The 21,203-nt window shown below is 35.6% G+C and overlaps 1 protein-coding gene and 1 pseudogene across 1 annotated transcript; both read right to left on the minus strand.

Moving 5' to 3' along the window:
* Nucleotides 1–8,072: 8,072 nt before the first annotated feature.
* LOC149156306 (GTP-binding nuclear protein Ran1B-like) lies at nt 8,073–13,834 on the minus strand (annotated as a pseudogene).
* Nucleotides 13,835–13,976: 142 nt separating this feature from the next.
* On the minus strand, nt 13,977–20,254 carry LOC149156307 (COBRA-like protein 1). The gene is made up of 6 exons (XM_089444717.1): nt 20,150–20,254; nt 20,016–20,066; nt 15,431–15,517; nt 14,582–15,041; nt 14,300–14,475; nt 13,977–14,210 (listed from the first exon to the last, which is right to left on the minus strand). Exons 1-6 carry the CDS (start codon nt 20,252–20,254, stop codon nt 13,977–13,979), a joined length of 1,113 nt encoding a protein of 370 aa, XP_089300843.1.
* Between the last annotated feature and the right edge of the window lie 949 nt (nt 20,255–21,203).

Here is a 21,203-nt window from a genome sequence, read left to right on the forward strand (position 1 = left end):
ATCCATGTAATCCAAAGCTTCTTTAATCCCATTCATACTGATCAGAGTAGTCAGCATAATATTGTCAGAATCTGGAACACAATGAGGAATAAGATCAATCGGATAGGCTTGAGAATCGATACAAGGGTCTTCAGGGGTAGAGTAAATATCTTTGAAGAAGGAGTGGGTTGCTCGATTTATGCCTTCAGAATCTTTAACCACAATATTTTGATAGTGAATTTCATTTACTGTTTTGAAGTGCTTGCGTGCTTCAGCTTGCTTATGGAAGTAGCTTGTATTTTCTTCCTCGACCTGTAACCAAAAATTTATGGACTTCTGTCTCCAGAAATCTTATTCATCCCTACTTGCTCTATGGAGATCTTTCTGCAGCTCTACTTCTTTTTGAAGAAGGATTTGAGTTACATCGGAATTCTCCATTTTTAATTGATGGCCTGCTAAACTGTCATGCATCTCCTTTCTTTTGGCGGTGGGCGTTTTCAACCTTTTAGCCCACTCCTTGAGCTCCCTTTTAAGTCTCCTCATTTTTCTTCCCACACAAACAAAGGGGATCCTTCATGAACTTTCTGGTTCCAGGCCTCGGACACCACCTCCTAGAATCCTTCTTACTGAATCCATAGAGAATTGAATCCAAAGGGAATGGGGCCAAGATTTCCATCCAAGGAGAGCTCAAGCAGAATGGGTTTATGGTCAGAGGTGTAGTTTGGTAGAATTTTAGAGGTGGCCATTAGACCACAAGTCAAGAAGGAGGATTGGACTAGAAATCTGTCCAGATGAGCAGCAATGTGGTTGGGGCCTATCCTTTTGTTTGACAAGGTGAATTTCCCAGATGTGGGCTTGATATCCTCCAATTCCCAATCTAAAATGAGGTCTTCAACCCATTCTCTAGTTGGGTCCCTGACCAGCGAGCCCCCCTTTTTCTCTTCTGCAGCTAGCGTAACATTCAGATCACCTACAATAATAATATTTTCTGGGTTGTGCAAGAAAATATAGGAATGGAGTGAGTCCCAACAAATTTTTTTCTCAGATGGTAAGACCAGAGCATAAAGATTGAACATACTTACTTGGTGGCTAGATTATTTATGGAGGAGCTTAGTGAGTAGCCAATAGGGGCAACATTCTTCATGAATCAGATCATATTTGGAGCTTTCCCAAAAGGAGGAAATCCCTCCAGAGGCGCCTCTAGCGCTGACTTCTCTCCCTTGGCCTTTATGCCAGAATGCTTTGCTTGCTTGGAGGAGTAGAAGGTCCTCCAGGTTTGTCTCCTGGATGAGAATGATTTCAGGTAAGTACATCCTTGCAATGTCTTTCAGAGCTTCTTCTTTCAACTTGCTACCTAACCCTCTACAATTCCAGGAGACGTATTTCATTATTTACTAGCTTGGAAGGTTGTGGCTCCTTTTGGAGCCTGACCATGCTTGTGCCTAGATCTGGTATTCATCATTGCTTTGAGAGTTCTCTGAGAGCCTTGGAAAACATCCACATAATTTTGTTCCTCTCTCTGTTTCTTCTTGGACTTTCGACCCCTGGCCGACTTGATAGGAGTGACTTGCGAGCTGTCTGAATCTTAGACTCCATCTTCTGAATCTCCCTCAAAATCAGAGCCCAGACTGATGCACTCCTCATTTTCTTCTTTTTCCCCTTGTTCATACTCTGATGGAGGAAGAGTTGACTTTGCCTCGGCTTCTTTCACTTTGTTCAACGGGTCTTCTGGTTCCTCTTGGGTTCCAATGGCATCTTTCTTTACCCCAAAGGAAGAACCCTCTTTTGGAACTTCTTTGGATTTTGGTTTAGGTTAGGGCCTCACCAATGGCCCTAAATTTTTCTTCTCAGTTGGTTTTGGGACTGCCTTGCCCTTTTTTATTTCTTTCCATCCTTCTTCATCCACTTTGTCCTCGGTTGGAGCTTTTGGGAAATTTCGTTGGAAGTGTCCATGTTCGTGACAGGTTCTGCATTTGAAAGGCAGTTGATCGTAATCCAATTTTTGATAGTGATGCCATTCTCTAACTGTAAGTTTTACCACTTTGGGCAGTCCAGCTTCCAGATTGACTTCCACAGAGATTCTTGTGTAGGTATATTGGCCCTTGTTATCTGCTTTGTCAATGAAATGGCCTAGGCCATTTCCAATCTTCTGCAAGGTGTGATAGCTCCAGCAATGGATCGGAAGATTTGGAAGCCAGACCCAGACTAGGACCTATTTAGGGGCATTGATTGAGGTATCAAGTCAGGGGTCCACTTATTAAGATACAAACCCTGATTTCCCATAACATACGGACCGTTTCTGAAAACCAAAACTCGATCTTCTTTGGAGGTGAACTATAAAATAAAATACCCTCTTCCAACAACATAGCAGATCACATTGTTTTCTAGCTGGGGCCTCCAGTTGTGTTGGATCCAGTCAGCTGTTTTTTTTGTAGAAGGCCAACATCCCATAAATTTTCCTACCAACCCTTTTTCGGATAGGGCAAGGGCGATTTTTATTGTTTGGTCTTCTGGTAGGGCGATTTCAGAAATTTCCTCCAGTTTTTTGATGAATTTCGGGACTTCTGGAATCAAATATTTCTTCCCTTTCTACGAGATCAATCTTCTAAATTCTTCTTCTGAAGAGATTGGTGGGGTGGGAGAACGATCCCCACCCCCAAGCACACTCATGGCGGCAGCTACTCTCCTCTACGATCACAAAACCCAGATGCGGACGCTGTGCCAGCAGCAACGTTGGCCGAAGGAGGGAGGTAGAGCCCGATTGCAGGGATGCCGGGAAAGATTGAGAGCCCAACAGCAGGGGTTACCAGGCAGGGGAAGCAGGGGCGCAGGAGCTCCAGTTTAGAATGCGTGCGCAGATCACCCTGAAACTGAACACTGCCCTCCATTTTCATTCGAAGTGAAATATCGTATTAAACATAGGTTTGATCTAAAGTGGTCATTGTATTAAATATAAAGTTTTGTCTTAAAATATTTTTGTCTCAAAATGCTTTTGTCTTAAATATAAAGTTGTCTTAAGATAATTTTGTCTTAAATTGTTTTTGTCTTAAAATAATTTTGTCTTAAACTATTTTTGTATTAAATATAAAGTTTTGTCTTTAAATTTGTCTCAAACTAATTTTGTCTTAAATATAAAGTTTTGTCTTAAAATAATTTTGTCTTAAATTGTTTTTGTCTTAAAATAATTTTGTCTTAAACTATTTTTGTCTTAAATATAAAGTTTTGTCTTTAAATTTTTGTCTCAAACTACTTTTGTCTTAAATATAAAGTTTTGTCTCAAAATATTTTCGTCTTAAATTATTTTTGTCTTAAATATAAAGTTTTGTCTTAAATTATTTTTCACTCAAACTACTTTTGTCTTAAAATATTTTTTTCTTAAACTATTTTTGTCTTAAATATAAAGTTTTGTCTTAAAATATTTTTGTCTCAACCTATTTTTGTCTTAAAGTCTATATTTAAGACAAATCAATTGATATTAATTTTTAATGTAAAATAACTAAAATAAAAAATGAGTTTTTGAGACAAAAGATTTCTTTTGTCTTAAAAAAATGTCTCAAAAGTGCCCTTGGTGTAGTAGTGATTGAAAAAAATTCATGTTTAATTTTTCCAATTCCAGTGCTTTTATTATCTTTTGATATTATTGTTGTGTGTTTAATTGTTCGAACTGAATACAACTGGATTAGCAGGCCTTCTAGATGTATTGCCCGCATATTTGGATCCCAAGTTCCATGGATCGCGAATTCTAACAGGCGCCATCTTTGCTTCTTCTACAGCTGGATATGATGATACTACCTCACACACCCTTGTTAGTACATGTTTTACACGTCATGCTATAAAGATATAGGGATTTAGATATATAGAAGTACTTTTGTAGCTGAAATACAACATTCTTGAATTCATGCAGAATGTTCTAACTCTGTCGATAATTTCAAGCTTTATCGAGAGTAGCTCGTGAATATGGTAGGCTGACAGAATGCCAGTGAGATAATATCGAGAGCCTTGTTCGAAATAAGTATGGGAGCATATGACATTGCCAATAATTATTATTTCAATCACATTAGTTATGCACACTATACAGTTACAGAGTTCCTGGATCTTCTTTTCAACCCTCTCTCCAAATTTATACACATGATGATATTGTCTTACACATTAACGATGACATATCATGAAAATTTATTAAATATTTTTTAATCTATTTTTACTAGTGTTGACGCTACTACATGTAGGGGGGTTTTAAGACAATATTTAAGACAATATTTGAGTCAATTGTCTTAACTTAAGACAAAAAGAAACTTGTGTATTGTCTTAAATATTGTCTCTAAGTGGGTGTCTCAAAATATAATGTCTCGAAAATTTGTCTCTATAAGGAAAATATAGAACACATTATTATTATCTCTATAAAGACAAGAATTATTGTCTATTAAGAGACAATTTGATTTGTCTCTCTAGAGACAATTTCATTTGTCTCCCTAGAGACAACTTCATTTGTGTCTCTTTAGAGACAATTACATTTTTTTCTTTTTAGAGACAATGTTGAGATTAAAAACATATTGTCTCTACAGAGACTATATGTCCATAATTTAAACTATTGTCTCTCTAGAGACAATATAAAAAATTATTTTAAAAAAAATAAATAAAATCATTTTGAATGTTCTTTCAAAGTAGTTTCACATTCAAAGTTCACAAATAGTACTCGTGTATGAGAGAAACCACCACAAAAATTCTTGTCTGATAGAAACCAATGCATATAGGTTATTAATATTACCTTTTTTTAGCAAGAGGGGATTCAATTCATTACTAAATTTACGCCAAAGTTTTACTTTGTGTTCCAACAAAACCTGGCACCCTTGTAAATCTGTAGGTTTACTCTACCAATTAAATAATAACAAGCTATGTGTGTGGAGCACTCAGTCCATCATTCACATTTCCACACCAGTAATTACCAACATCACAATGCAGCATTCCATGCCTAACGTGGTTTTCTTCAAACAGACATGAAGTCAAGCAACACTTCAGACAATATTGCTCGAGCATTAAACATGTCAAACCAACATCAGATAAAATGTGATGCTTAAGTAATAAAATGGCATAGAACTATTTCCTTCAAAGCCAAAGTTACCTAGCATTGGCATGAATATAAGTGATAAATATATAAAAGTGAGGACTGACAATTGATGTCGGAACACTCCTATAAAATCTAAATCATGCCAGCATTAATACAGAGCAGAAAATGCTTTCCTCCAAGGCCACGTGAGCTTAAAATGGCCACCCATATATAAATGCAATGTTCAGCCAACATATTTAATTACTGTCAACTTTTCAAGAGCATGCCATCTTATAAAGCTTTAATATCTACTTCAAATGGGAGTCAAAAGTTTGGATTTAAGATGCTACCTTAGCTTTGATAAGCATTCCATCTCCCAATTTTACTATAGTTAAAGAAGAACCTGTAGATTGTTGAATGGAAATGACTTTAGATTTAGACAATGCAAATCTTTATGCAGAAATCAATCGAGAGCCCAATTAATGAAATAGCGATACCTTTATGTGTTCGACAGACAACATACCCACAAGAATACCCAGGCAGGCTTGATAGCCACGATTATCAACTATGTAAACCAATTTCAGAGTTAAAATAAATCCTCAGAGATAGCTAGAATTTTCAGAGAAAGTTTTGACAAGCCATAATATATTACAAGAAACAATCATCACAGCTAGCATTTCCCCCAATAGTACACAATGAAAGGCAGTTGAGCATTCTTGAAATATTTGAAGAGTACAAAAAGTTCTTGTGCAAAATGTACAAGAGTATATAACGGAAATAACTGTCTTAGCATATAAAAATAGCTCTGTAATGGAGTTGAACTAAGATAGCTTAGCCAACTCCACCGATGAAAACATTTGCATAGTACCCAAATCACATATAGAGAGATACAGTAACGCTATTCTAAGACCCAAATACAAATCAGAATTAAATGTCGGAACTCAAGAGCAAACTCCAATGATACAAAACTAATTGAATCCGCCAATCCCACGAACGTGTCTCCTTTAAAAATGTAAGGCACACTTTTAAAACATGTTTTTAGAAATTCCGTACGGCAGCATATGGTGAAGGTGAAACAAACGACAACTTGCTCGAAGAGAGGATTCTAAACCTTCATTTCTGCTGCGCTAAATCTGATATGTAGAAGACTCCAAAAACATTCAAGATTGCAACTAAGCTCTTTTCCAGCGCAATTCATTCATCGATTTCTGTTTTACACTTCAACGAAGAGTTGTACTCAAACATTGTTTCAATGAAACATGCTCTGCTCAGAAGCTTCAATGCTGGTCTATTTCTCAATGATGTTCTCTTTCACGATCCGAAGAATGCTCCAATTTAAATTTCACCTCAACGATGATAGCCAAAACCTCATGACTGCTAGCTCCTCTGCTCCGCTATTGTGTATGGTCAAATATTGGGCATCTGTAGCTTTTTTTTTTTGGAAACTCGTATAGAGAGAGGTGGATATTTTCCTCACATGGCAGATATTTTACTGGCTATATTCTAAAATAACCAGTGCCAGAGTATTTCGGTAAACTGTTTATGGTTACCCATTTATCTCTTAATATTCTCAAATATATGATATATGTGCAGCCGAAGGTAGGCATCCATATAACCTGAAACAAATTATTTTATTGGGAATAAATACCAAACCGAGAAGCAAACTAATAAACACTCACCAAGAAGCCATTGATGTTGCAGAACTGAAGTATTCTCAAGAATTGATCAACGCCACACACAGTAGGTCAGCGTAAAACACCACCACTCTATGAACTCATGTCGTGGATCTTGCACCTTCAGCTATTGAACGGCACTATGAATGTTGCTGATGGAATTGGTTAACATCCAGCGTACTAGGAAAAAGAGAACGACTTCCAGTTCATGGAGGTAGCTCAACAGAAGCCCGTCGTGAGAAGAAACTCAATAGAAAACGATCAGAATACCCTCAAACTGACGCAAAAAAAGACCAGCCATCACAGTCACATCCAACTGGCGCTTTGACAAATCACCATTGCGCTCTTCGTTGGAGGAGGAGAGCGCTTTCACCTCTCAGACACCGAATCTCGGCGGCAGACAACTTCACCCGTAAAGCAAAGCACTCAATAAATCCACGGTGGAGCTATGGCTCACAACACACGCCTCTCACAACAAACCAGCTAAACTGGCTCTGATACCACATGATGAAAATGACATTAGCTCAATAAAATATATAAATCACACATAGAAACCAGAGACACAATATTGGCGGAAAAAGGCTGAAGCCTCGTGCTTCTCTCTCATTACTCTACAAAAATAATTGAATATAGTGTTACAAATAAATAGATGAGAGAAAGTGTTCTCAAGATAGTGTGTGCTATCTTAGACACCTTTGGTTGAGATAATTTCTCCTTTGGTTGAGATAATTTCTCACCAGACACACCAATATGGGAGTTACCTAAACTAACTCCTATCTTAGAGGAACAACCCAAGAGTTAGGCACAAATTCCTAACTTGGAATATTTAATTAATTAATTTATTTTTGGATTTATTATTGTTTTATGAGAGAGGCTAACATTCCCCCCTTCAATGATAAATCCAAAATAAGAACGAGAACCATCTTCCAAGTTCTCATGTTGATCCTCAAAAACATTGCCTGAAAAAACCGCCAAAATTGGATGCTGGAAAAAACTCAAATCTGAAGAGAACATGAATCAGCTGCATGCTTGATTCATCTCTGAAGGATGCTTGACAACTCCATCATGTGCCAAGCCGCAAAAGGATCCAACTGTCCTTTGTTTGAAAATAGCATCCGGTTTCCACTGACGCAATGTGTTGAACGCCCATTGGCTGAAGATGTCGAAAAACAACTCAATGTTGCTTTTGCTATGATGAAAGCTGCTCACTGCTGCTTTGGTTGTCGATCTCCCACTGGCGAATTTGTTGATGCTCACTGCTGATGACAAATGCCCACTGGCTGATGAAGATGCCCACTGGCTACTTCGCTGATGTTGTCGAGCCTTTCAGTCTGACAACCACTTGTCAATTTCATTGACAAAGAATCTTAACAAAGCTATTCAAAAGAATCATCATCATCGTCTAGAAGGGGTTGGGCCACAGCTGCTACAAGTTATGCCTCGTACCGGACAACATAAAAAATTGTAAGCCAAAGTTTCAATCTTTTAGAATTGGAACAAATTATTTCAATAAAAGTTAACAAAAAATAATAAGAAAATAGAATTCTACTTACTGCTGCTGGGTTGCAAGGTCTATCTGAACCTCAGGAGGAGCAAGAGCAGGTGACTCCACAAAATGAAGGTTTGGATCCCTATAAAAATAACCCATTATAGAATCAATGCAAATTTTTTAATATAACACTCATATTAGGGAGAATCAGAAACTAGATTAAAGGCTCACCCTGAGAGCTTCCATGCCAAGTACAGGAATGGATTCTCAAAGTTGTAGTTACTTTTTGCAGATATCTCATAGTACTGAAGATTCTTATTTCTATGAAAAGTAACTTTCTTAGCTTTCACTTGCTTATTCTTCACATCAACCTTGTTTCCACAAAGAACAATAGGAATGTTCTCACACACCTTGAAATTCACAAAGATATTTAGCTAATCGGTTCAGGCAGTTGTGCCACCACACAATTAAGGAACCTTCATTTCTACTTAGAGATCCAACCCATCTGTAAAAGAGATACCTGCAAAGATATTTGTGCCACGTTGGGACATTCTTGTAAGTCAATCGTGCAGTAACATCAAACATGATAACTTCACATTGCCCATGAACACTGCAACAAACAAAATCCCAATCAGTAAATAAGAAGGAAACAAATAAATAGAAGTGGAAAAACATGGAACCCTCGCCAATTCAATCAGGAAAATGGCAACAGAAACAGGAAAAGCAAACTAGTATTGATCAAAACAACCAATAACAGAGTCTGTCTATAAATTCAAAATTAAACTAAATTCAAATTCAAATAAATATAAGTGGAAAAATACAGAACCCTCGCCAATTTAACGATGAAAATGCGAACATAAGCAGGAAAAGCAAACCATTATTGATCAAAACAACCAATAACAAAGTTTGTCTATAAATTCAAAATTAAATTAAATTAAAATTCAAAATAAAGAGACATAAATGAGTAAAACAGAGTGCTGATAAAAAGGAACCAAAAAAAGGCTCATAGTTGCTCCATTGTCATTGATATTGAGGTTAAAAGGTGTTGCTACTAGCCCACACTACATACATATCAACATAGGAAAATAAAATTGATAAGTCAAAAGTTCTCTTGGAATCGATCCAAGTTTAAATCCATGTAGGACCCTTTTAAACAAAAAGTTGAAAAGTGTACAGTGCTCCAATCAACAGGTGTCTACTACACCTGCAGAGGATGACAAAAAACACTACTTTTGTAAAGTCCCAAGAGACCTGATTTCAAGTGAAAATCAAAATCAGTGTGGCAAAATACAGAAATGGGAAAATAATAAAACTAATTATTGACGTACCTTAACCACATTTTTTCATTAAACCCTACTTGGTTGAGCTATAAAGTTGGGTCATCATTTCATCCTTGGCTTTCTCAACTTGACAAAGCACCATAGCTTGCAAATCATCAAATCATCAATTCAAGTATCATGGACTGAATAAACACTGAGATTCTGTATGGTTGTATTGTGTGCTCATCCACATGGATGTCTTACTTAGGGAAAATTTGCAGCAAGACTATTCAGAACAGCTTCCACATAACCACGGACTTCTTGAGCCATCATTCTAAGCTGCTCCTCCAGATCTACAGGCCTTCTTACCATGGTTTCCTAGATTATAAACAAGAAAATAAAACTAAGGTTGAATATTAAGTTGGGAAATAATTTTTCTATTCTCATCATTGTATATGGTCATGGTCTCCTAGGCTAAAATGTGTATTGATTCTTGAATTATTTAATAGCAAGCACTTTGATTATGTACATGCGCAACTTGTGATGGAACTTTATGTGTTCCATTGCCTATATGCAAGTGTTTCAATAAAAGCTATAGTTGTTCACGATTATACTTTGGGTTACATAAAGTAGTCTTGGCCTCTGGCCAACCAAATATTGCCTACCCTCCACCTTATATCTATTTAAGTTTTAACAGTGGAAATAGTTTGTCTTGAAGATCGAATAAAACTCAAAGAATGTTAGTCATAGTTGAAAGCAAAAACTAGCAATCTATTTTCATTTTCTGCTAAATACTTCTCTACCAGAGAAACCAAATTTTTTGGTTACCTGTAATTATTCATAATTTGAACAATTATCCAGCAGCACAATGCCTACTTATCTGCAATATAATTGTCTAGCAGAAAATAATGTGACTAGCATGCATTTGAATGCATGTTACTAATTTTAACCTTAAACAGACATGTGAGTACTCGATAGTAAATCAAGACAATTCCATATAACATAATGTAATTCAGTTAATGAAGGCTTCTCACCAGATCATGCCATCATTATGTCAGTGGTTATAATATATGCAATGTATAGTTGAGGAGGAACTTCTATTTATGGATATATAACAGTGAACTCAACTCAGCTTGCATTTTATTTGTCTCAAACAACCTATGAAAGGTTTTTTGTAGTATAAAGGGTGCATCTTTATCCAATGCTTTAATTGTCATTGTAGGTTGACATTGTAATGGGCCAAAGGTTAATGACTCTATCTTCCAGCAAGAATTGGAAAGCAAATGAATTTCACCAATGGCTCCAACATAGAATTAAATTTAGGAATGGCAAACTAGTGCCTTTCTTGCTGGGAATATCCTAAGAATGGTCCCTTCATGTAGGGGATGTCCCAGCAACATCCAATGAGCCATTTCCACAAAACTGGAGATGCATCAAATTATATTTATTGCATTCCTGTTCTCATCCCCATTCCATACAAAACAGGTAAAAAACATAGGAGAACGGGGATGCCTCAAATATCATTTGAGAATCAAAGTCTACAAAAGGATGTCTCTAGAGGGGCTCAACACTCGGTTACATTGTTGCATTTCAAGCATATGTAATTATTCATCTTCAGCTTCAGAAGGCTTATTGTAGCATAATTGCCAGGTAATTTGTCAGAATTACACCCAAGTTTTACTACTTCAAATGGGAGTTAGAATTTTGGATTTAAGATGCTACCTTAGCTCTGATAAGCATTCCATCTCCTAGTTCTACTATAGTTAAAGAAGAATCTGTAGACTGTTGAATGGAAACAACTTTAGCATTGAATCTGATCGTTCCTGAAGCCAATTCTTTTGCAAGGGTATCCAGAAGCATACTCCTCTACATGCATCGAACTTCATGATTTCCGCTGATAGACAGGAAAAGTACTTAGTATTACAAAGCATGCGAAAAAAAGGTGACCAAAATAGTTAATGGGATAGAAAGTACATCATGTCACAAATCACAACATATCTATTTCATGCCCTACAAAAACTTGTAAACTCAACCACTGAGATAAAATAATGAAATTAAACAGCATTTTGAACTGTTCAAAATAGAAGGAACGAAGGCCAAGTACTATGCAATCTACATAGTCCACTAAGTGAAAAGGCTAGCTGACCTTGAGCTGCATCTATGGCTCCAAGAATATTAGTCACTATCTTGAGTGAGATCACCAATACAAAAACAAAAATTATTATTTATTCAACTTATTGACCATTATCTTAAAAAGACTGTAAATAACCTAGTAGAATCCAACATAGTTCCATTTAATCTAACCTAAAGATAGTATAAATCTATCTAAACCTCAAAAATATCACACCTCAATGCTTAAAAGTCAGTATTTAAAAAAAACTGACAAAAAAATCTCGGTTCAAGAGTTTATCACCTTAGGTAAAATCAACTAAAAAAGTAAAACAATTAAAAAAAGTAAAAAAGTAAAACAAAACAAATTAACCTCACAAGCTAGAAGAGACTAATCTTAACTAAACCTAAAACCAAAAAAGTTTAGACCTAAAATGATTCATCTTAACTTCATGTTGTCTTTAAGATGATGAGGACAAAAAAATTACTAAAACAAAAAATATTAACCTAGTAAACTAGAATACATTAATCTTCATCAAACCTATTAAAAAAACATCTTAATCTCAAAGAATATATAAACTTAAGCAAAATACAGGAGAAAATAAATAAATAAACCATCTTAGCCTAATACACTATGACATAATTTTCTTAACCATTAAAGTCCACAAAAATCCATGATGTATTGAAGCCATCCATGATGTATTAAAGCCAGATAAAAATTAGAGTAGATCCAACTGAACTACGATCTATTCATCAACCAGCTGCAAACCTCAAAGAGATACCAAATTATAAGAAAAACTATGAATAAACTCCCACTACCAATACCAACCGGCATTATATCCATCTTTATCAATCTACTTTTAAGCTGGGTGCAAAGTTCACTGAGATACCAAATTTAAAGAACTACCATAAATAATAGATCCATTTTCACCAGATCTATTTTGGTTAACCAGAATAAAATAATAACTGTGTGCAAACCTCATATTCAAAAATTTGAATCTATTATTCTCTAGTACCAATTATATGGTATTTTGACAAGACAAAAACTGTTATTTTAATGTTTTAAAAGTGAATATATGATCGCTAGGTTTTTGAAAATACTCAAAATATTTATTAAATAATACTTGATTGTCCAAAGACTATTATTTCGAACTGAATATTTATTAGATAGTGTTTCCCAGGCCAAAAAAAAAGATGTCTTAACCTTGAAGATGGATCTATTAAGTTATTAACTCTAGTTGCAGACCTGAATGTTTTAACCTTGAATCTATTAGCTCTTGCTGAAAAGAAACTCTTTATTAGATAATATTGATTTTAACTTTGAATCGACAGACTCAATGAGCAAACAAAATGTTTCTTAGATAGTGTTATAGTCCAGAAGCAAACAACCTTGAATCTATTAGGGCTGGCCACAGATCTCAATGTTTTACCCTTGAACCTATGAACTCCATGTGCAAACCTGAATATTTATTACATAGTGTTTGACATGCAAAGACATTAAGGTCTTAGCATCCTACTTTACTTTTAATCCTTTCTAGTAGCATAGCTTCTGGTGCCTATGTTAGTGTTACAATGGTACAACTGTGCATTATACAGCTGGGATGACTAGGACAGTGTATTGGCCCATATAAAAATACTAAATAGTATGGTGTGGCAAATATGCAATGAAGTGGTGATAGTACAAATGCAAAAGGAGGAAGAGGAAGTGCTGGCAACTCTATGTGAGGATGGGAATGACTCAGCTTCTATGTATGTGCCATTTTGTGGCAGCACTGAGTACATTGAATATGGACAAAGGCAGTGAGTTCATTGAATATGGACAATGGCACAACACGATCTAAACCGGTGCCATTGTTTAGACACCATCAAGTTATAATTGAATGTGAGCACTACCAAATAAAATCAGACCTATCTAGTCTAATATGCACTAGAAACTTTGATAAGATTGCAGAGGCTGTGAAGCTCAAGCATGCATATTAGAATACTAAAACTGGAGATATGAACTCTGCAACCTCGATGTGCATATCAGACCTGGTAATAATAACCAAATATTATTACCATTAGAGTGTCTCTCTTTCAATTTTTTGCAGTGTATTGTTTTTTTAGTGTATTGTCTGTATAAATTGAAGAGAGCAGAAGGGTAGGAATTTATTATACCAGTGAAGCCATTCCTGCATGTTTGTATAAATTGAAGAAAGGAGAAGGGAAGGAATTTATTATACCAGTGAACCCATTCCCGCATGTTGGGTTCGCTTGGACTAGGAGCATCTGGGTCTGTCATTACCTGATCAAATGTAAATGCATGCATTCATAGAAGACCCATAACAAATTTATATGTAAATATTCATTCTATGAAACTAGAGGTGCTGGAATTAAATTATTAATGAAATGGGTACCAGAGTATAGAGACTCTCATTGAAGTGTCAACCCGCTATTTGCACATTGGGGCGGTCAACAGTAGCAAAGGGCTTGATCTCGTAGCCATTAGTGACCTGCTTGGATCCACTGTAGACGCCCATGTCCATTGAAGGCATGAACATGTCAATAACATCGCTTATCACTCTTCCTACTACCAGGGGATCCGTTGAACGAGCCATTGCAGCAAAGATGAATCCCAATTTTGCTTCCTGATTTCCTTCCTTCTCATTTCTCACCTCCTTCAAATTCATAGTCGAAGTTGATTCAAGTTAAGTGGCGAATGTAGTAGAGGTGTCTTATGGCATGTAAATAAATTGAATGAATTTGCAAGGGAATAAGAATCATACTCAATACAAGCAGGTTGAGTTATGTTGTTCTGACAAGCGCAGGCGTAAGTAGGGCATGGTGTTATAGTATCATTATAGAATGATGATAAGGAGACACAGCATGTTGAACTTTTCTGAGCTAGGAACTGAGAATATGTGCATGTTACATTCCATGTCACTACACAAGGACAAGGGAAATTCAAATATAAGACTTAGCCAGCTCAGAGTGAAACACATAACATTCACAAATATATAAATTATGAGGGATTATAATAGTGTATTACTCAGAACTTGAGTGGTTTTGCGGTGATCTGGACTAAAGAATAGGCTGGGTTTAACAATCTTAGCAGGGCCACAAGTATAACCCGGTCCTAGAGCCTTCAAAGTGAAATTCTTTGGCAATTTGACAGTTTTGTTAGTGGTCCCTGAATTGCCCACACTAACTTGGAAGGATGTGATGGAATTTGGAGGATCCTGAGCCCAAGATGCCAATGCTCCACCTTTGCAGCAATTAGTAAATTGCTGATTGTAAGGCACACCTGGTAAGAGATCAACAATGGTGGGGTCCTTCTTGCAACAGTGTGGAACACCTGCTTTCCATTTGGAGCAATCTCCTTGCTCTGTTGTCTGGCCACCAACCACAGCCCAGATGACCTCCTTTTTTGCCCAGTGCCAACCCAAAGTCCATCCTGGGGGGCTTGGTATATGGCGGTACTGCTGAAAATTGTGCATGGTCACGACCACCTACAGAGGGAAGCTCATTAGACTCAGCAAAGAGTAAAATAAGTTCTAGCATGAAGATTTTCAGGGAATTTTTAGTAAATTGTACCAATGTTTCTAGTGAATACTTACTTAATTTCAGGGACATAAAGCTAATTAAAAATGAGTGAAGTATTTACTCAAAATATCGAACATACCAATCAATACAACAAAATTTATCAGAAATTTTCATCAATATCAAAATAAACTCTACCTGAATTGAAGGTTTTCCAAATTTGTCATCATGTTAAGCTTTGAGAATTTAACTTGTAGGCTACTAGGAATGAAATACAGAAAAGCTCAACATCTATTTCAGGAAAATGAGGAAAGGGAATTGTAATTCAAGACCTATTTGATGAAAGGGCATTACTTGCAACATATCCATCTACAGTCCAAGACAAAATATCCCATTTGATCGTTATGTTACTATTTGGATCGAGTGGATCATAAGCACACGATGTAGATAAATTTTAAGTTAATATTGTATTCATATCCTTGATAAGGATGGAAAATTTTAAGAATGGAAATTGATCTTAAAACTTAAAATTTTGCCAAATTTTATGGTAAAAATAAGTTTATATTATAAATCTTGGTGTGTTATAGAAAACAAAATGAAAAATTTAAACATGTAAAATGAAAATTAGCAAAACTTAACCCCTGAATTGAAACATCACCTGCAGGTGAAATTGCAATAGTCAACATAGTTAATGCCAAGAAAAACCCACCTGCATTCCTGATCAACATATGGCAATTTTGCATGCAACTTCTTCCCTCTGAAGAATTTAACTCTCTTCTCTCCATGATTCCTTTGATATTATCAATTAATGAATCAAGCAAAAACCCCAGAGGAAGAGTTTAACAACCCTTATGAGCAGCTACAGCTCCACAAATGCAATGGGAATGCGAATGGAGAAAACATTAGTTTATGATGAAGAACCAATAACTAAAGTGCATAAACCTACAGGCCTGTAATGGTTGGTTTCTTCATTCTTCAAACAGAGTAGTGAAAGTGGAGAAGAACAGTGCTTGCCTGAAGCCAGGAAAGAAGAACAGCAACAACAACTGGCAGACCAAAGAAACTATTAACTCTGAGGCCAAGAGTGACATAAAAGAATGGGAAAAATCAGTAAAAATATCCAAATAAACGATTAACTCTAAGGCCAAGAGTGACATAAAAGAATTGGATAAAGAAGTAAAAATATCTTCAAGAGTGACATAAAAGAATGTGAAAAAGTAGTAAAAACTCAACCGATATTTGGAAAAAGCAGTCACACTTGAAATCAACGATTGAAAGTGTCTCACTTGATCAAACGGAGCAGGGTAAAAGTGTTGACGATTGTTGATGCATAGGAAGGCCTATCGGCCTAATAACCGGACAAAGCATAAGAAATTGATAAATGAAAACAGAGCAGGCTAACTGGAAACATTTTAAGACATTGATCTGTAAAAGCATAGCCAAATAAAAAGCAGGTACATGAGCCAAAGGTTTACTTTTTCATTTCAATCCAGAATAATAAAAACCATTTGCAAAACTGCTATGACAGAAAATAATTTTTGAATTCAATTGGATAAAAAAAACACATCTAAGGATGGTACATGCATTTTTCAGCAAATTTGCAGCAACCTCAACTCAACCATATATTAACAGCCAAGTTGGACACTAAATTGGTGTTTCATCCCCCCTTGTTTGTGAGACAAGGGATCTCATCCACATAGCAATTTGACTGCTAAAGTCTACCATACATGTTAGGGAACCTATCTACTTTTTGTACATTGACGAATCAACCAAATCTGAATCTGAATCTACTAAAAACTTCAAAATATGTATCATAAAAGTAGCCTATGGTTTATTGTCCATTATCCGAAACTTCTTCAGAATCTCAATGCTTACTTACCCCTATTCTAGGACCACCTCACCTCAACTCAGCCAAACCTCCAAGACCAAGAAATAACACATGAGGTGTATGTCATTCATGTCAACCTCACTTTCCAGTTTCTTCTTGCACCATGGGATAGATTTTTTTTAACTAACTTTTAGGACCAGGTCATCTACATACAACACAAATATAAGCATATCAAATTGATCATAATCAAACAAATAATACGAGTTAGGACCTACAACAGTCTTAGTGATGCCCATAATATGTAAGTACTCATAAAAAAAAAAGTATCTTCAAAATTTGTTTTGTTGCACACATAATTAGTTTATGTTTGGACCCTCACAACCTAGTGTTCTCCTTAGAAGCTAGAGCGATGCACGTTCAAGTTATTAAAATTTAACACATATCAATCCTTTTTTTCCTCGTTTTGGGAGGCGCTACATTAATTGTGGGTGTGGAATGCTCATCACATTGAACACCCTCCTCATTATTTTTGTCTCCCATTCGCTGAAATTCAACAATGGTTTCCTGCCAAGGTTCAGGAATGACTATTGGATGATTTTGTGCAACAAGCAAATCATCATGTGCTTGTATCTCCTCCCCATGCTCACTCCCAGATGTTTCACGTGATTCCTATACACAACACACTTTAACTTGCTATAATAACATTGAAACCTCCAATTGATTTATTGCATTATTCATATAATATTATAAGCAACTAACCTCGGATCCATAACCAGTAATTAATTTTTCCCCTTGATTTATCATGTGTTGGACAAGACCTTGGGAACCATGTAATAAAGCATATTTTAGGTCTTCCTCTGAAGCTTCCTTTTGAAACTGGTGAACCTACATTAACAAACATAATCATATCTATAAGGTAAAATAACTAATAAGATACAATTAACTCAACGTGACCATGGTTACTTTGCCTAAAATAGAAAATATAATAGATGGAAATATCGCTTACCATACCACCACGAATACTATTATATGCACCAGAGCCTAATTTGTGAGATCCAATTTTTGACACCCTAGCTTGGGTTCCTTTTCTTGTATCTCGTAGGCGTCTCTTAGCTCCTCCTTATGCAGATGGCACATAGTTTGGATTTCTAAGGACTTTCCTATAAAACTTGGCATCTTTCATAAGTTCATCCCAAGTCACTTGGTCTGTGATCCAAGCTAGACGTGGATACATCAAGTTGTTTGTCAACTTTGTCCTTAAATTGGACCTCTTTGAGTGCATGTATTTACTTGCAATCTGTAAAATAAGTTCCTTATCAAATCCAGGATTACCAAATGCTATTACTACATCTTTAAATAGTTCCTCTTTTTTGGCATTGTCTTGTTTCCTCCAATCCATTTGGATGGTATTTCCAAATAATTGTTCTGCACGACGAAAAATAAAGTGATAAAATTTCAGCCCTGTTTCATCCTTCATGACATTTCCTTCTGAAGTGAGAAAGATTGTAACTTCTTGCATTCCTTTTGTGGTCACCGATGATATTGCTATAGTCTTGGGGATTGAGGAAGGTTCCCTTATAGATACAATAGGCACTGTGTCACTTACTTCCTGCATTTACAATGAAATTGTGGAAATATTAAGAACCCAACCAAAATATGAAACTATTTTCTATTTCTAAAATAATGATCCTAAACATAACAAATGAAATTATAAAAAAAAAAAAAAAAATTTACCTGTTGATCTCTTGCAGGAGCTACACTCTCCAACAATGACATTTCCCATAACTGAATTTGTTCAATTATTTCTTGTCTAGTTTGAACATTTGCAAGAATATCTGGTAGGAGCCTTAACATTCTTGTTTGTGAGTCTATAAGTCTCCTAAAAGAAACTTGTTCTGGTCCTGGTAGGAGAATGCTGACTAGACCCACATTTGATGTAGAGGGCATGTTATGTGGTTCTGTTCTAGGTGTAGATGGCATAACATGACCCTCTATACTAACAGATTGTGTAAAGGGCATGTTATGGGGTTCTGGTCTAGGTGTAGATGGCATAACATGACCCTCTATACCAAAAAATTGTATACTTGTTGGAGTCACCCTAGGAACACCCTGCAAGGCGCAAATATAAATAATAAGATGGAATAAAAGATGAATAATGTTAAAATATGTAACTAGGTTCAATCTTCATAATGACATATCTAATCACAATTCTATGTAATTTATGTAAAAAAGGAAAGAGAAGATCATTTTTGTTATGACTGAGGCATGGATTTCATGAACACATGAAGAAGCAAGTCCCATTATAGAATGACAATATCTCGGAAGACTCGTTAAAAGAAGGTCATGAAGGTGGCAAATGATCAATGAAATGTATAGTAAAGTTGCAAATAATCATGGAAACCAAAATACTAATCAGTACAGATAGGTGTCCATGAGGTATGTATAATAATTTTCTTTTAAAGGGTCCATCATAAGATGTATTAGGGTTGAATTTATTGGTTTATATTTTAAGAAATACCCTAGTATTTAGAAACCTTAATCTTATGGTATTTGTTCCCTATGATTTGATTTCTAGGGCATGGGATAAACTCTAGAATGACATAAAGGGAAAAGAGTATGATCTAAGGGTTGAATTTAAGAAACACTAAAAAGGCCTCTTGATTACATAAAAACCCTGAAAAAGTAACTTGACATCATGTTTTGGAATAATATATTGCTTGGGTTACTAGTTAAAATAGTATTGTATGTACAAGAAGAAAAAAATGGATGGGGTGATCCATTTGAAGGCATGATGTAGCTCTTCGTAACACCTCATAAATCATGGAGTCGTTGTGCAAAACCTTTATTAAATATATGCCCTACATTTCTCAACAAATAACATAATCAAACTCACATAAATAAATGGTTGAATCTTACATCTTGCATAACATTAGATGTATATGGGGGCATTAATGATGCCTGTATGCCAACATTGGTTGTATTGAGGGGAATAAATGAATCCTACATGCCAACAAAATTCATTCTTAGTAAAAACACAAATATTAATAAATATATATAGTGAAATAAGTTAACTAAATGCACAAAAATATTGATCAAGTTTTACCACTATCATTACCTTAGATGTTTTATAAGGTGTTATAGGGGTTTGAATGACTTTAGCGATTTCCTGCATTCCACAAATATAAATTAGCATAATATAATAAGGAATATAAAATAATTGAACATATAAAAGACAATATTCAAGCTTACCTCATGCATCATCATAGAAGCGTCTTGCCCTTGTGCATTTGTTAACATTTCCATAAAAGTAGTGAATATCATTGAATACCCCATAGTAGCATCGGTAACACCCATGGGTACATTCTTAAAAAAACACATAATAACATAAAAATAAGAAAACCTTGATCAAAAAACCGATAAGAAAATAGAATCAGTAACACCAAATATGTGTTGAGTGAGCATTGAAGATCTGTCCAACACTTTGAGGCAAGCTTATCAGAGTGTTCCAACAAGCATTTAACTAGTCACAAACAAACTTTTGAAGTATCATTTTAAAGTTATTTCTAAAAACAAATCCAACCTCTAACTAAATCAACAACATAAATAATACAAATACCAAAAGAAACATAAATACCTGGTCTGCTATTTTGTATAGAATAATGTAATAGAAATCTGCGAAGAAAATTTTGTGGACACTAGTTAGGATCATTACATAAATAAATGTTGAAATATATGACAACGTGTAAAACCATAAAATTATTCTAAAATATGTTGGTTTAAACTTCTATGCATGTAATACTAATATCATTGAGGAGTTATCTGGATTATATTACAAAGGGTAATGCACTGTCTTAAATTGTTGTCGCATAATGCAAAGTAATCTTTGTAGAATATCTCCTTGCTGCCTATAAACATTACTTCACTATCTCATTGCAGTCACAATCAACTCAAAACCAGACCTTTCTTGCCTCAAAACCCCAAACCATACCTCAAGATGATTTGTTGCCACATAAAAACCTTAGGGGTGATTCGTTGCCACAAACAATCCCTTATAGGTGGTTCGTTGCCACAATTGATACCTCAGGGATGATCTGTTGTCATCAAAAGTGCCACAGAGGTATCTTTCTATCTTAGAATTGCTTCATAGACATATTGTTGCCATAGTGAAGCCTCAGATTTAATGTGCTGCTATAGATAATGCCTTAGAGATAGGCCAATGCCTCAGATAATGTCTCAGGAATGATTCACTACCCAGATAATGCCTCAAGATAGTTTGCTGCCACAGTTAGTGTCTATTCGATCA

This window comes from Pinus tabuliformis, chromosome 9 (assembly GCF_031772625.1).
Source record: "Pinus tabuliformis cultivar Carrire ecotype Pingquan chromosome 9, CPIR1, whole genome shotgun sequence".
NCBI classification, from domain to species: Eukaryota; Viridiplantae; Streptophyta; class Pinopsida; order Pinales; family Pinaceae; genus Pinus; species Pinus tabuliformis.